Source organism: Nuphar pumila, chromosome 5 (assembly GCF_984573655.1).
Source record: "Nuphar pumila chromosome 5, dmNupPumi1.hap1.1, whole genome shotgun sequence".
NCBI classification, from domain to species: Eukaryota; Viridiplantae; Streptophyta; class Magnoliopsida; order Nymphaeales; family Nymphaeaceae; genus Nuphar; species Nuphar pumila.
In genome coordinates, this window is record NC_143253.1 from 112,982,840 (window position 1) to 112,996,311 (window position 13,472).

The following is a 13,472-nucleotide window of genomic DNA, read 5'->3' on the forward strand; positions in this document are numbered from 1 at the left end:
TGGATATTTCATTGGTTATCTAGAAAGATCAAAATGATATTGGTTTTATTGTCCATCTCATTCACCACAGATTGTTGAAATGGATAAGGCAAAATTTTTTAAAGATGGTTCAATTAGATTAAGTGTACTTCAAAACCTTGGTTTTGAGAAAATATAGAATCTAGTTTCATTACCTGTTAAGGAAAATATCGAAATATATCATATTGTTATTCCTAATAATGATGTGGTTGATAACCCGATTGCTGATGTATAAATCCAAAGTGAACCTATTATGGACAATGCAGAAGAGCACGAACATAATGAACATGTTCAATCTGAGCCTGAAGAATGACAAGTTTGGAGATCCACAAGAGTTAGAAAATCTACCATACATCCTGATTATGTGGTGTACCTTCAGGAGCTTGGTGATTTCATAGATATAGATGATGACCCATTGACTTTTATGGAAGTTGTTGAAAGCAAACAATCTTCGCACTAGATAAAAGCCATGAAAGAAGAGTTGTACTCTATAGCTAAAAATCAAGTGTGAAATCTTGTCAAATTACCTAAGAGAGTAAAATCTAATTGGTGTAAATGGGTCTTTAAGACAAAAAGGACTCCAAAGGTAACATAGAGACACATAAGGCAAGATTGGTTGCTAAAGAATTCACCCAAATGGAGGGCATTGACTATAATGAGACATTTTCTTAAGTCTTAGCTAAGAAGTCAATGAGGATAATTTTGTCCCTCGTAGCTCATTATGACTTAGAACTATATCAGATGGATGTGAAAACAACGTTCCTCAACAAGAATCTGAATGAAGAGGTATACATGAAACAACCTCTTGGTTTCTCTGAAGATGATCGTTTGGTTTGCAAGCTTAACAAATCAATATATGGACTTAAATAGGCCTTCCAACAGTGGTATATTAAAATTTTCCAAGTCATTGTGACTTTCGGGTTTACAAAAAAGATTATTGATCAGTGTATATACCTTAAGAAAAGTGAGAGTAAGTTCATTATATTGATGTTGTATGTGAATGACATTTTGCTGGCAACCAACGATATATAATTACTTATACAGAGATACAATAATTTCTTGCATTACATTTTGATATGAAAGATATGGGTGAGGTTGCTTATGTACTTGGTATAGTGATCCGTCGAGACAGAGCAAAAGGCTTTCTAGGCCTCTCCCAAATATCCTATATAAATAAGGTATTAAAGCGATATAGGATGGAGAATTATTCTTCTGATATAACATTCATATCAAAAGGTGACAAACTGAGCTTAAGGAATTGTCCACAGGACGATATTGACAAAACACAGATAAATGCTTATTCATATGCATCAGTTGTTTGCAGCTTTCAATACGTGCAGACTTGTTCTCATCCAGATATCTCTTTTACAGTAGGGGTGCTTGGTAGATTTCAATCTAACCCAGGCATACCCCATTGGAAGGCTGCCAAGAAAGTCTTGCGGTATTTGTAAGGAATAAAAGACTATATGTTGACATATCATAAGGTTAATCACCTCGAGGTCGTTGGATGCTCAAATGTAGACTTAGGAGGATGCCTTGATAATTGAAAGTTTATTACTTGGTATGTCTTCTTACTTGCTGGGGGGGACGATCTCTTGGAGGAGTGAAAAGCAGACGACCACTGTTGCTTACACCATGGAGGCAGAATTCATAGCATTGTACGAGACTACTTTGCAGGTCATATGGTTGAAGAACTTCATATCATAGTTAAAGGTGATCGATTCCATCGAAAAAACACTGAATGTCTATTGTGATAATAAAGCTGCAGTGTTCTTTTCGAATAACAATAAAAGTACTACGTCATATAAGCATATGAAATTAAAATACTTCGTTGTTAAAGAAATGATAGAGAATCATCTAGTGTATATTGTTAATATTGGTACAAAAGAGATGATTGTTGATCCTCTTAGTAAAGGGTTAGCACCAAGATTATATTTCGAACATGTATTGAGGATGAGCTTGTTAAACTCTTTTTGATATATGATATGAATAAAGTGATCACATTCAATTCATTGATTCTCATTATTACTTGTTTGTTGTTAATCTCATAAGGATTAAAGATTTAACTAAGGATCTATTAAATAGATATGTAAAAGCCAATCTATTCATCAAGTTATTCCCATAAAGTTTTCTGGTTAAGTGTTTATCGTTGGGACAAGTGGAAGAATGTTGGAGTAACCCACCTTTTCCGTGGTAGTTACTCACGTTTTAGGACTCCTTACTGAGGTGTCCCTTCTGATAAACATAAAGGATTAGTGAGAACAGTTAAGATAACTGCTCTCTAACTAAAGGTTATAAAACGGGTGTTAATGAGAAACCCGATTAAGTGAGATAAAAAAGAAAAATACATAAATAAAGGTTAAAGGTAGAAATTACCTTTTCTGAGAGCTTTTCATAAAGAGAGAGAAGAGGGATCCTGCTCATCGATTGTTGAAGGTGTCTGTACTCATTGGAGGGCTGCAATCCGGCTGAGGAGAGAAGCTCACCTTGCTTCGGCCACCGATCTCGATTCATTGATGACGACATCAGGTATGCCTTTTTTTGACTTTTATTATGCGCAAGTATCAGGATCGCCCAACATTTGGTTCATGAGTTTAGTTATTGTAATTGGGTTGGATCTAGATGGACAAGATCCTGATTGAGTCTATGTGCTTGTATGGGGTATAAGTACTTCTTCCACTGTAAATAACAATCCAAGTGATGACTCATTTGAAATTTCGGCTGGTTTATTATGGTGGCATGAATAAAATCAAGATTTCAATGAGCATACACCTAGAGAATGGGGGATTTTAATGTTGTGAGAGATGCTTTGGGGTTTGAATCGATTTTGAAAATGATTAAGAGAATCAACCAATTCAAAATCGAACTCAATCCCGCCCGCCTATTTCGTTTATTAAACAAGTTGCATACCCCTAACACGAACACGACCCGTTTAATAAACAGGTTAGGCGAGTCAACCCATCTACCATATGAACCTGTTTAAGCCCAACCCTAACCCGGCTAAAGAAGCGGGTTGGCGGGTCGGGTCAGATTTTGCCACCCCTACCCGTGAGAAAGGAAGCTACTAGAAATTTAGAACGAGCCAAGAAGCCGCTGGAAGCTCAAGCCACTGTGGGCTGACCCATCAAACCACTGCGATGTCGACACGTGTCCCTTCCTATCTCACAGGAAACCATCTTGTAAACCCTCCGCCGTTTCCTTTATCTTCTCGTCCTCTCTCTGAAAAAGTAGAGAGCCGAAAAAGTGAAGAAAATAGAGAGAAAATCAACCAAACCCTAAAATTTTCCTCCGATTTCGCTCATTCCCATCCGTCTCTCTCAGCATTTCTAGTCCAAATCTCCGCGTTCCTATTTCTCAACCATTTTTCCCCAAGAAAAATTCGTTTTCTGGGGTTTATCTGGTTCGGATTGGGGTTTTTCCGGTTCATATAAGAGTTTTTGGTGGTGGTGTTTGTCTAGTGTTTCTGTTTGCTTTTTGCTCTAGTTTCAGTTTGTTCTGTAGAAACCCCAACATATAAATAAAAGTTTCCCGCTTTTTCCCATTTTATCCCATTTCCCGTTTCATTGTTTAAGAAGCCTTAACCCTAGTCTCCTAGGGCGGCGGAATCTGGTTTTTCCAAGGGTCTAGAGGAAAATGGCTTCTGCTGCGCAGATTCACATCTTCGGGGGTTCCGTCTTCCCCTCTCGTTCGAAGAAACCTTCGTCTTCGAACACTGTCTTCTTCGGCCAGAGGCTGTCGACGAAACCCTTCTTGAATTCCTCACGCCCGGCGTTCCTGAAGCTCAAGCGAAATGGGAGGAACGACCGTGTTGGTCCTGTCAGGGTGGTGAGCGAGAAGGTGGTGGGCATCGACCTCGGGACGACGAACTCGGCCGTCGCCGCGATGGAGGGAGGGAAGCCCACCATCGTGACGAACGCCGAGGGGCAGAGGACGACCCCCTCGGTGGTGGCGTACACCAAGAACGGGGACAGGCTTGTTGGTCAGATTGCAAAGAGGCAGGCCGTCGTGAACCCAGAGAACACGTTCTTCTCGGTGAAGAGGTTTATAGGGAGGAAGATGGCGGAGGTGGACGAGGAGTCGAAGCAAGTGTCTTACAGGGTTGTTCGGGATGAGAATGGTAACGTCAAACTCGAGTGCCCGGCAATCGGAAAACAGTTTGCTGCCGAGGAAATCTCTGCACAGGTTCGTCTCTCTCAAACTTCTGGAATAATGTTTGTTTTTCTTTTTTCTCCTTTTCTCTTTAGAGGGGAGTGAGGGTTTCCAATGTTTATGTGTCTAAATTGCAGTTTAGGAGTAAATGTATTTGTTTCTGTGGAGAAATAATTCGTGAATGATTTCACAGTTAACTCTGTTCGATTGTTGAAATTTTCGATTTATTTGGTCTCCAAAATTTGTTGTTTGTTGCTAATGTAGACTCATAGAAATGTGTCATAAAGAGCCTCATGCTAATTGTTAGTGATGCTGGAGGATTTTTTTCCCGTTCTGCATTTCTGTTGATTGATAATTTTACTGACCCTGTTGTTGTAACCATATATGTTCTTGTGTTTTTTTTCCTGAAATCGTTAGCAGTATAATGAGGCAGGTGTTTATGATTTTTTTTCTGTGAAGGTGTGAAGGATATGGAGATGCTTCACAGTCTTAGTTATCGTGTGTTATTAAGGATAAAAGCGTATTCTCGGCATTCATGATTAATGTGCTGGGAAGCAGTGCATTCTTTATTATATGGCATGTAGTCTTGTTGATTTTTCCAACTGCTGCCTACTCATGTAGTTGAAACATTCTATTTCTTTAGGTTTTGAGAAAGCTTGTAGACGATGCATCAAAGTTTTTAAATGATAAAGTCCAGAAAGCAGTGGTTACAGTGCCTGCTTACTTCAATGACTCCCAAAGGACTGCAACCAAGGATGCTGGGCGGATTGCTGGATTAGAAGTTCTTCGTATCATTAACGAACCAACTGCTGCTTCCTTGGCATATGGATTTGAGAAGAAGAACAACGAGACCATTCTAGTTTTTGATCTTGGTGGAGGGACCTTTGATGTGTCAGGTAGTCCCACTTGCCGCTCTGATCGTTGCTTACCGTTATATTTTCAGTTCATTCGTTGTGTGATATTTTCCTTATATATTAATAATTTAACTAAAAGTGGGTTTGCCCTGGTTGTAAAGAAAAAGCACCAATTTGTTTCTTGGTTTGTGTGGTTTATTGGTTCATGATGCATCCGAGGGGAAAGTCTCATTTTTCTTGGACTGGGACCGAATCAGCATAGTTGGTCAAATACGGCCGGGCAAAATTATATATTTTTTTCCTTTATCAGACATCAAGTTATTTTCCATGGTTCAGATTATCATGGATTATTGCTTTGAAATATCATTCATCTTTGTGTTCTCCTTGCCTTTTTCTTTTATGTATGTTGGCTTTGTATTAATTATGCTTATCTAATATACATGTAGTTCTTGAGGTTGGGGATGGTGTCTTTGAGGTGCTTTCCACATCTGGGGATACTCATTTGGGCGGGGATGACTTTGATAAGGTTCTCTCATCATCTACATTATATGAGATAAAAAATTTTGTTGTATACAGCAATTGCATGTTGTGTATATATTTTTGTTGTTATTGATACTTTTCTAATTTCTAACATTTAATGAAACAGAGAATTGTGGATTGGCTTGCCGGTAACTTTAAGAGGGATGAGGGTATAGACCTATTGAAGGATAAGCAAGCTCTACAGCGTCTTACTGAAACAGCTGAGAAGGCCAAGATGGAGCTCTCATCATTGACTCAGACAAATATAAGGTTTTATCATATGATTTTTTATTCCTCTTTATTTTCTCAGTTATCATATGATTTTTTATTCCTCTTTATTTTCTAAATTAACTATCAACTGGTTTCTTCTACAGCTTGCCTTTTATTACTGCAACAGCTGAAGGCCCCAAACATATTGAGACAACTATGACAAGGGCCAAGTTTGAAGAGCTGTGCTCAGATTTGCTTGATCGGTAAGTATTTTCTTTGTAACCCCGAAGCTATGATATTTCCAATAATGAAAAGGTCAGATGGAGCTTGGGGGAATGATTTCTCTCATGGTTGCTGGAGTCAGAAAACTTCTAGTAACATATATATGATGAGGAAGACTTCAATGGGCCTGCTTTATTTTATTTTTTCAAGTTATTCCAAGTTTTGTGAAGCCTTCTTTATCCTGGATATGAGTTGGCCTATGCTCAATTCCGTACATCATTTGTGAGCCACATAATGTGGATTGGTTGCACTGATTGAAATAAAAGGGAAACATTGTCAATTGATATTCTGATTTTCCTTTGTGGATTTCGTGGGACAAAAAGGATTTCTGAAGTTATTTTTTATTCTGAAATTGTACCATTATTGTTTCATTGTCTGACTAATCTGGTTGGACCTCTTAGGTTGAGAACGCCTGTGGAAAATTCACTGAGGGATGCAAAACTCTCGTTCAAGGATTTGGATGAGGTGATTCTTGTTGGTGGATCTACAAGGATTCCAGCTGTGCAGGAGCTCGTGAAGAAGTTGACTAGTAAGGATCCTAATGTTTCTGTCAATCCCGATGAAGTTGTTGCTCTCGGAGCAGCAGTACAGGTAAGTTCTTCCATCCATTTCTCCTATGATATCTTTTAACATCGTGTGCTGTATCCTCCTGTTTTATGAAATGAAGTTCTTTCAGAAGGAATCCTATCTTGAAATTTGAGCACTTGATTCAGAAATCTTGCAGTGAAGTTTTTTTTTATGATCAGTTTTACTGATTGAGCTGAATTTACTTCAGCAAGTATTCAGCCCCTCTGTTTCTAGGATATTTGGACATTTCTAATGCTCTAGATGATAAAATTGTTGCTCTCCATATGCATGTTCTGTTGTGGGGAAACTCTCAATCCATCTATTAGGTGCATTGAAATCCATGATGTTTTAATATATCTATTGTTTGGAAGATCAATAACCTTAGTTCATTACACCTACAGTGGCATTTAGTTCACGCACTTACCGGGACCAAGTTATATATAATGTCAGCCTGACTACATACATGTTTCGGGTTACTGTTCATATCTCTTGCCTGTGCTTCTTTCTCACCTTTCATATATAAAGTGAGTCTACCAAGTGTAAAATGATATTAATCATGGCTGCAAGCTTGTTATTAGCTGAGTTAGTGCGACCATTGATATTGATGTGAAGTTAACCAAAGCATTTCAGATGTTCTACTGTGCTGAGTTAGACCGGGATGGGAAATCCAGGTTACTGATGTTAAATGCATGCTTTGACTATTAAAGCTGCTCTAGATAATGTGCCTTCATTCTGACAATGCACTGCGAAGAATTTGAGAGTAACTTCACACTTACATATTGGCTGTTCTTTCAGGCTGGTGTTTTATCTGGTGATGTCAGTGACATTGTTCTGTTGGACGTGACCCCCTTGTCCCTTGGTCTGGAAACGCTTGGTGGTGTGATGACCAAGATCATCCCTCGAAACACCACACTTCCAACCTCAAAGTCTGAAGTCTTCTCCACAGCAGCTGACTCACAGACTAGTGTGGAGATCAGTGTATTGCAGGGCGAGAGAGAGTTTGTGAGGGACAACAAGTCCCTTGGTAGCTTCAGACTCGATGGTATACCCCCAGCACCACGTGGAGTTCCCCAGATAGAAGTCAAGTTCGACATTGATGCCAATGGTATCCTTTCGGTCACTGCCATTGATAAGGGCACAGGGAAGAAGCAGGATATTACCATCACTGGTGCTAGTACCTTGCCTGGTGATGAGGTATGTATGAAGCGCCTATTCTTATAGTTTGATCATTTGTTTATTTTTTATACCTTTTGCTCCATACATTTGATTTGCCATCTGTGTTGTGAATTTGAGCCTATTCTCTTTGCGACTTTATCTAAACCTTCAAGTTTTGCAGCTTTGTGTTTGGGCTGCTTATGCTTCATACTTTTAGTCTGTTTTTTTTTTTGAAAGGCTTTAGTCTGTGGGTTTTATCTATCGGGATTCTGATTGCTAGAGTTTTGTGATAGCATGGGCTTGCAGTTTTATTCATTTCGATTGTGAAGCTGCTCTTCTAAGGGATTTATGAAGCGATTACAGAAGTCCCCTTTTTTCTTTTCCTGGATTTTTGGGTGTCGATCTCCCTGTTTTGAGACTCGATACTATTTTCCTTTTATTGGTTCTCTGTTTTGTGTGTCTTGTCCTTTCCTTATAAGGCTTTAATTGCCTTCCTCTTTGGTCTCTGCTGTTTCTTTTGTGGGGCAGTGCTCTTTTCATCTTTATATTAACCCCGTTTTGGTTGAGCATGTGTGCTGTGAATTGGACTTCGTTTCCGTTTCTGCTATCCTTGGCATTTTAGGATGACTTTTTTTGCATTTTGTGTAGACTCAGGACTGATCAATTCTTTGTTGGTGGTTATTGGGAATGTGTATGAGGAAGATTTGAACTTTGTGTTTGCCAGATTTTCTTGGTTGAGTTTGGGTATTGTCAAACGGTTCCATGATCTTTGCAAACGCTGGTATGATTGCAGGTGGACAGGATGGTCAAGGAGGCTGAGAAGTTCGCCAAGGAAGACAAGGAGAAGAGAGATGCAATCGACACAAAGAACCAAGCGGAGTCCGTCGTCTACCAGACCGAAAAGCAGCTCAAGGAGCTAGGGGACAAGGTGCCTGCTCAGGTTAAGGAGAAGGTGGAAGCCAAGCTTGAGGAGCTCAAGGGTGTGATCTCTGGCGGTTCGACGCAAGCCATGAAGGACAGCATGGCGGCACTGAACCAGGAGGTCATGCAGCTGGGTCAGTCCCTCTACAACCAGCCGGGTGCAGCAGCAGGCGGGCCAGCCCCAGGTGGTGATGGCGGGCCTGCCGGCAAGGGCCCAGCAGATGGTGGGGATGTCATTGATGCAGATTTTACCGACAGCAAGTGATGAGCTAATAATAAGTTTTTGGCAACCACATCTTAAAAACATTTTTTTTTCTTCTTGATGTTTTTTTTTGTTCTCTATAATTTCTCATTTTTGGTACTGTAATATATGGTTTTGCCTGGGAATGTGAAACCGATTTTTGGTTTGTGGGTCAAGAATGGAGGGTGGAATGATTTGAGAGGTGTCTGTGTACGTGTGCGTGCATAGTTGTGTCTACTTTGGGTTTGAAAATTTTCAACCTTTGGAAATCCCAAAATTTCCCAGTTTTATAATTTCGCGGTCGATGATGTGCACTAAATTGACCATCTAAAACGATTCCGATGGGCCGTCAACCGGAGAGGTAGGGGAAGGCAGATGAGGCTGATCTTTTTCACCGCATCTATGAACCGAATCATTGCTTTTAAATCAAGCATGTAAAACAAAAAAAGCACTTAAGCAAAACAATATAGTAAATTATGAGACGTTCTATTATTATACATAAAATACAGGAGTACCCAAGAAAAGGTAAAAGGGTGCAACTTTCATTTGCTCACCCCAATGTTTGAAAAAGCCCAACGGTGTCCTATAGCCTCCAGTCGCTGTCCAAGAACCCACCACCTCCACCACTGCCTTCTCTACGATGATAGCATTCCTTCTGCAAGGGTGTGTAGAACCGGCCGGAACCGTTCCTCTGCATCGCCTGACCTACCTGACCCTTTGCAGGCACCGCCCGGCCTACTGCCGCAGGCAACTTCCCTTCCCTTTGGCCATAGAACCTAGAGTGGGGCGCGATGCCGCTGCTGCTCAGCAGATTGGGCGAGCTGAACACCCTCTGCAGCGAGCCTGTAGTGACGTCCTTGATGATGGTGTTGGTGGTAGCCAGTTGCTCCGCGGCCGCCGATCGGGGGGAGCACTCTCCAGATGAAGGAACGAGATGGTGGTGGTGGTGGTAGTAGGGGTGGTGGTGGTGGCCAGTTGAGGAGATGGAAGCGGTGCGAATGCCATTGATGGCGTCAATGTAGCGTTGCTCAAGGGTGTCAGTGGCGGCGGTGGCGGTGGTGTCGAGGACGACGAGAGGAGGGTGGGTGGGGAATAGGAAGGCGCGGAGGCGGGCTGCTCCGGTGCCTCCTGTTGGGGCGGCGAGGGACTGCTGGCGGTCGTATTCATCGATCATGTTGAGGAGGTCCTCGTCGGAGGTGACGGAGACGAGAGAGTCCAGGTCCTCTGAGAAAAGCTGGTACTTGAGCACCACGTCCCCGTCAAAAAGCGTCGTCAATTTCTTCATCAGCTCTGCAATTCCTCCATAATGAGAGAGAGAGAGAGAGAGAGAGAGAGAGAGAGAGGCATGTTCACCCATTCTGGCCTTATTCTCAAATACGGATTCAAACAAAAACATTTATCTTTCCTGAACTCAAGTCAAAGCTACCTGATCTATTATAGCCTTCAATTTGGACATAATACCACAATTTGGATATGGATTCAGATCAACTATGATCCACTGTAGCAGATCCGTTGCACGCTAAAAGCCATATGAAGCAATCAAGCAATATACAGAGCAGAAACTCTCAATAAACAAACCGTCGTCTACGTTGATAAACGGCCTGCCCGTTCAGCCAAATGCCCGTAAACAAGTTGAGTGTGAGCAGAGCAACTATCCATATCCCTTTCTTCACTGTCAGTTTGTTTTGATAGTCTGAAGCATAATTACATAAAACTTCTTGCTACACGAGGAAGCATGTTTCTCGGGAAGCTCACTTCGGAAGCAGAAAACTCTTCCCTTCTCTGAAACGAAGGAAAGCTTTGAGAAACCCAATTCTTAAATATAAAAAACTTGATTCTCTTTAAAGGAAGCTTGCTTACTCTGGCGTTCCAAATCGATTTCATTTCACTTCCATATCGTTTTCATCACTTAGCACTAGCTTCCCTTCCACTTATGTTTTTCATATTAGAATATTATAACTTTTTTTTTATAACAAACTTGCAAGTTGGTTTTATATCTATTTATAATTGTGTTTAAAATCATTTCTTATTTGCTTCTACCAGCGCTTTATATGCATTTATGTGTTTTTTTTTAATTTTTCATGTATTTGCGTAATCGCTTCCCAATCTTATCCCGTTCCCGCATCTCATATCCATTTTGTTTCCTGGGTGGCAATCGGGTCGGGTTGGCAGGTTACTGGGTCAGCATACCTCAACACGAACCGTTTATTAAATGGGTCGGCTGTGGCAAACACAAACCTGACCCATTTATCAAACACAACACGGTTAACCCGTTTAATGAACGGGGCCGTAAACGGGTTGGCGGGTTAGCGTGTGGGTAAACGGGTTGGCAGGCGGGTCGGAGTCGGGTAAACGGGTTGGCGGGTCGGGTTCGGGTAAACAGGTTAACCCGCTCACCTAACCCGTTTATTAAACGGGTCAGCTGGGTTGGCATACCCCCAACACGAACCCGACCCGTTTAATAAACGGTTTAATTGGGTCGACCCGTTTACGACACGAACCCGTTTAAGCCAAACCCGAACCCGGCTAACAAGTGGGTTGGTCGGTCGGGTCAGATTTTGCCACCCCTACTGGTAACTATGGTCTGAAGTTTATAAAATAGGGATGCAGCCTACTCAGATTCAAAGTCGGATGGAGAAAGCCAGACATTTATAGGATCTTGATCGAATTTGTACTCAGAATTGAATTTGAACTTGATTCGTAAATTGCTAAATCCATATCCAAATCTGATATATAGAAATCCAACTAAATGAATACGGGTCAGATCAGATATCTGACCAAACCCGAAAACTCACTTCCCTCAATAAATCTGAATAATCAAGCCAGGGAACCATAATAAATCCCACCAAACGGAAGGAAAAACAAAAATAAAACGGCGGCCGGAAAGCTTGCCTGAGAAGGTGGTATTCCGGGGAACGGCGATGACGCGCGTCTCGCCGCCGACGTACTTGAGATGACCGTCGGACGGCCTCGGCAGGATCCGCCCCCCGTAGCTGCACAGGAACTTCACCCGATTCCTCGGCGACTCGCTCGACGATCCCGGCGACGCCGGCACCGTCTCCTCACCGAGAGTTGCCATCGCCACCCGCGCGCAAGGAAGACGAGAGAGAGAGAGAGAGATGGCCGAGTTTCCGTCGATCTTTTTGCACCGTCTACAAAGAGTCGTCGGAGAGGGAAGGACGTCTCGTTAGACTTATCGCTTCGTCCACCGCTTCGATTCCCTATCGATCGGACGCCGAGTAATCAGGAGGCAAGATTCAGGGGATCGGGAGCGACGGAATTCTTCAGAAGTTCTGTAAGGTTGAAAAGGATCGTCCATCTATTTCAGGATATTTCGACCGCCGGATAATTAAAGAAAATTTCTCTTTTTTCTTCTCCAAAACAAAAAAAAAAAACTTTTTTTTTCTTTAGTACTTTACGTTGAGGAAAATCTTCTTGTTTATTGCAAAGAATTCTCGTTTGATCTGCATTTAATTTCCTTAATTCTCTAATGAAAATCGCTTCTTTGTTCCATTTTTCTTTACTTCATTTTCCGAACGATGAATTCAATGCAAATCCTAACAAAGAATGAATTTAATGAAAAAACGAAGCTTTTCAGAAGTTACGGAATCGTAGAATTGATGGAAATTAAAAAATAGATATTTTTCTTCCATTTTCATATCTTTTGCGCCAAAAGAAACCCGGTTCTCTTATTTTCGTCATGAGATTCCGCAAAGTCCAACTTTTTTCGGGAAAATAAAAGTAAAAAGAAACGCATTTCCTCAAAAGAACGAGTCTCCCAATTAGATATCGAAGACGAAGGGGGGGCAAAGAGGAAGAATCGAGAAAACTTCGTGTAATATTTCAAAAACCTTTCTCTGTTTGAAATCTGACACCAAAAAAAAAACTTCAGAAGATAAAAAGCACTAGAAAGCAAATAAAAACCCTAATTTCACCCAAAAGAGAAAAAAGAAGGAAGTTTTATCTTTCTTCTTCAGAGAAAAATGAACCTAAATCCATGAAAAGCTGCACTAAAGAGTATCCAGTAAACCCAGTTTTCCCATTCTTCTGGGATAATACAGCCTGATTATCCAAGAACAAGAGCATAACAGCATAGCCAACAAACTCTATTGGCCTAACGTGAACCTAAAAAAGAGAACCAGAATCAGAGAAAGCAAAATAAGAAGATAGCAGAGAGAGAGGATACTAGGAAAGAAGCTCTTTAGGTGGAAACGACCGACGCGCAAGATCTCCGCCAAACTTCCATAAACGGACGACGAAAGGAAGACGAAGAAACGGATAAGGCCGAGATGGCGCTCCAAAAGAAGCGAAAATGGCGCTCAGAGAGAGAGAGAGAATGAATTTGTGGAGATGGAGACTCCGTCTCCTAACTGTGCTCTCCTCCTCTCGAGCTCAGCCCTTCTCTCCTCCCACCACCCCCCTCTCATGCTTCCGTGGCCACCCATCTCTCTCCCGCCCTCCGGTCATATCTTAAATACCCCCACCGCTTTTTTCTTTTCCATTTTGCTCCTTCTGATAAATTCAGTTTCGTCTTCACCTTCATTTCAGTTTTTTCG

At 41.5% G+C, this 13,472-nt stretch overlaps 2 protein-coding genes across 2 annotated transcripts; one reads left to right on the top strand and one right to left on the bottom strand.

The window, feature by feature from the left end:
• Positions 1 to 3,221: 3,221 nt before the first annotated feature.
• On the top strand, positions 3,222 to 9,092 carry LOC149838182 (stromal 70 kDa heat shock-related protein, chloroplastic-like). Its single transcript, XM_090006437.1, has 8 exons — positions 3,222 to 4,200; positions 4,811 to 5,063; positions 5,468 to 5,547; positions 5,668 to 5,810; positions 5,915 to 6,013; positions 6,434 to 6,623; positions 7,395 to 7,793; positions 8,548 to 9,092. The coding sequence occupies exons 1-8, from the start codon at positions 3,652 to 3,654 to the stop codon at positions 8,938 to 8,940; spliced, it is 2,106 nt and encodes a 701-aa protein (XP_089862563.1). The 5' UTR covers positions 3,222 to 3,651; the 3' UTR covers positions 8,941 to 9,092.
• Positions 9,093 to 9,499: 407 nt separating this feature from the next.
• On the bottom strand, positions 9,500 to 13,092 carry LOC149838183 (RAF-like serine/threonine-protein kinase PRAF). Its single transcript, XM_090008202.1, has 2 exons — positions 11,809 to 13,092; positions 9,500 to 10,206 (listed from the first exon to the last, which is right to left on the bottom strand). The coding sequence occupies exons 1-2, from the start codon at positions 11,993 to 11,995 to the stop codon at positions 9,500 to 9,502; spliced, it is 894 nt and encodes a 297-aa protein (XP_089864328.1). The 5' UTR covers positions 11,996 to 13,092.
• Positions 13,093 to 13,472: the final 380 nt, after the last annotated feature.

Coding starts and splice junctions, on each gene's coding strand:
- LOC149838182 (XM_090006437.1), top strand. CDS start 3,652: ATGGCTTCTGCTGCGCAGATTCACATCTTCGGGGGTTCCGTCTTCCCC. Junction 4,201..4,810: donor CCGAGGAAATCTCTGCACAG/GTTCGTCTCTCT, acceptor CTATTTCTTTAG/GTTTTGAGAAAGCTTGTAGA. Junction 5,064..5,467: donor AGGGACCTTTGATGTGTCAG/GTAGTCCCACTT, acceptor ATATACATGTAG/TTCTTGAGGTTGGGGATGGT.
- LOC149838183 (XM_090008202.1), bottom strand. CDS start 11,995: ATGGCAACTCTCGGTGAGGAGACGGTGCCGGCGTCGCCGGGATCGTCG. Junction 10,207..11,808: donor CCGGAATACCACCTTCTCAG/GCAAGCTTTCCG, acceptor GAGGAATTGCAG/AGCTGATGAAGAAATTGACG.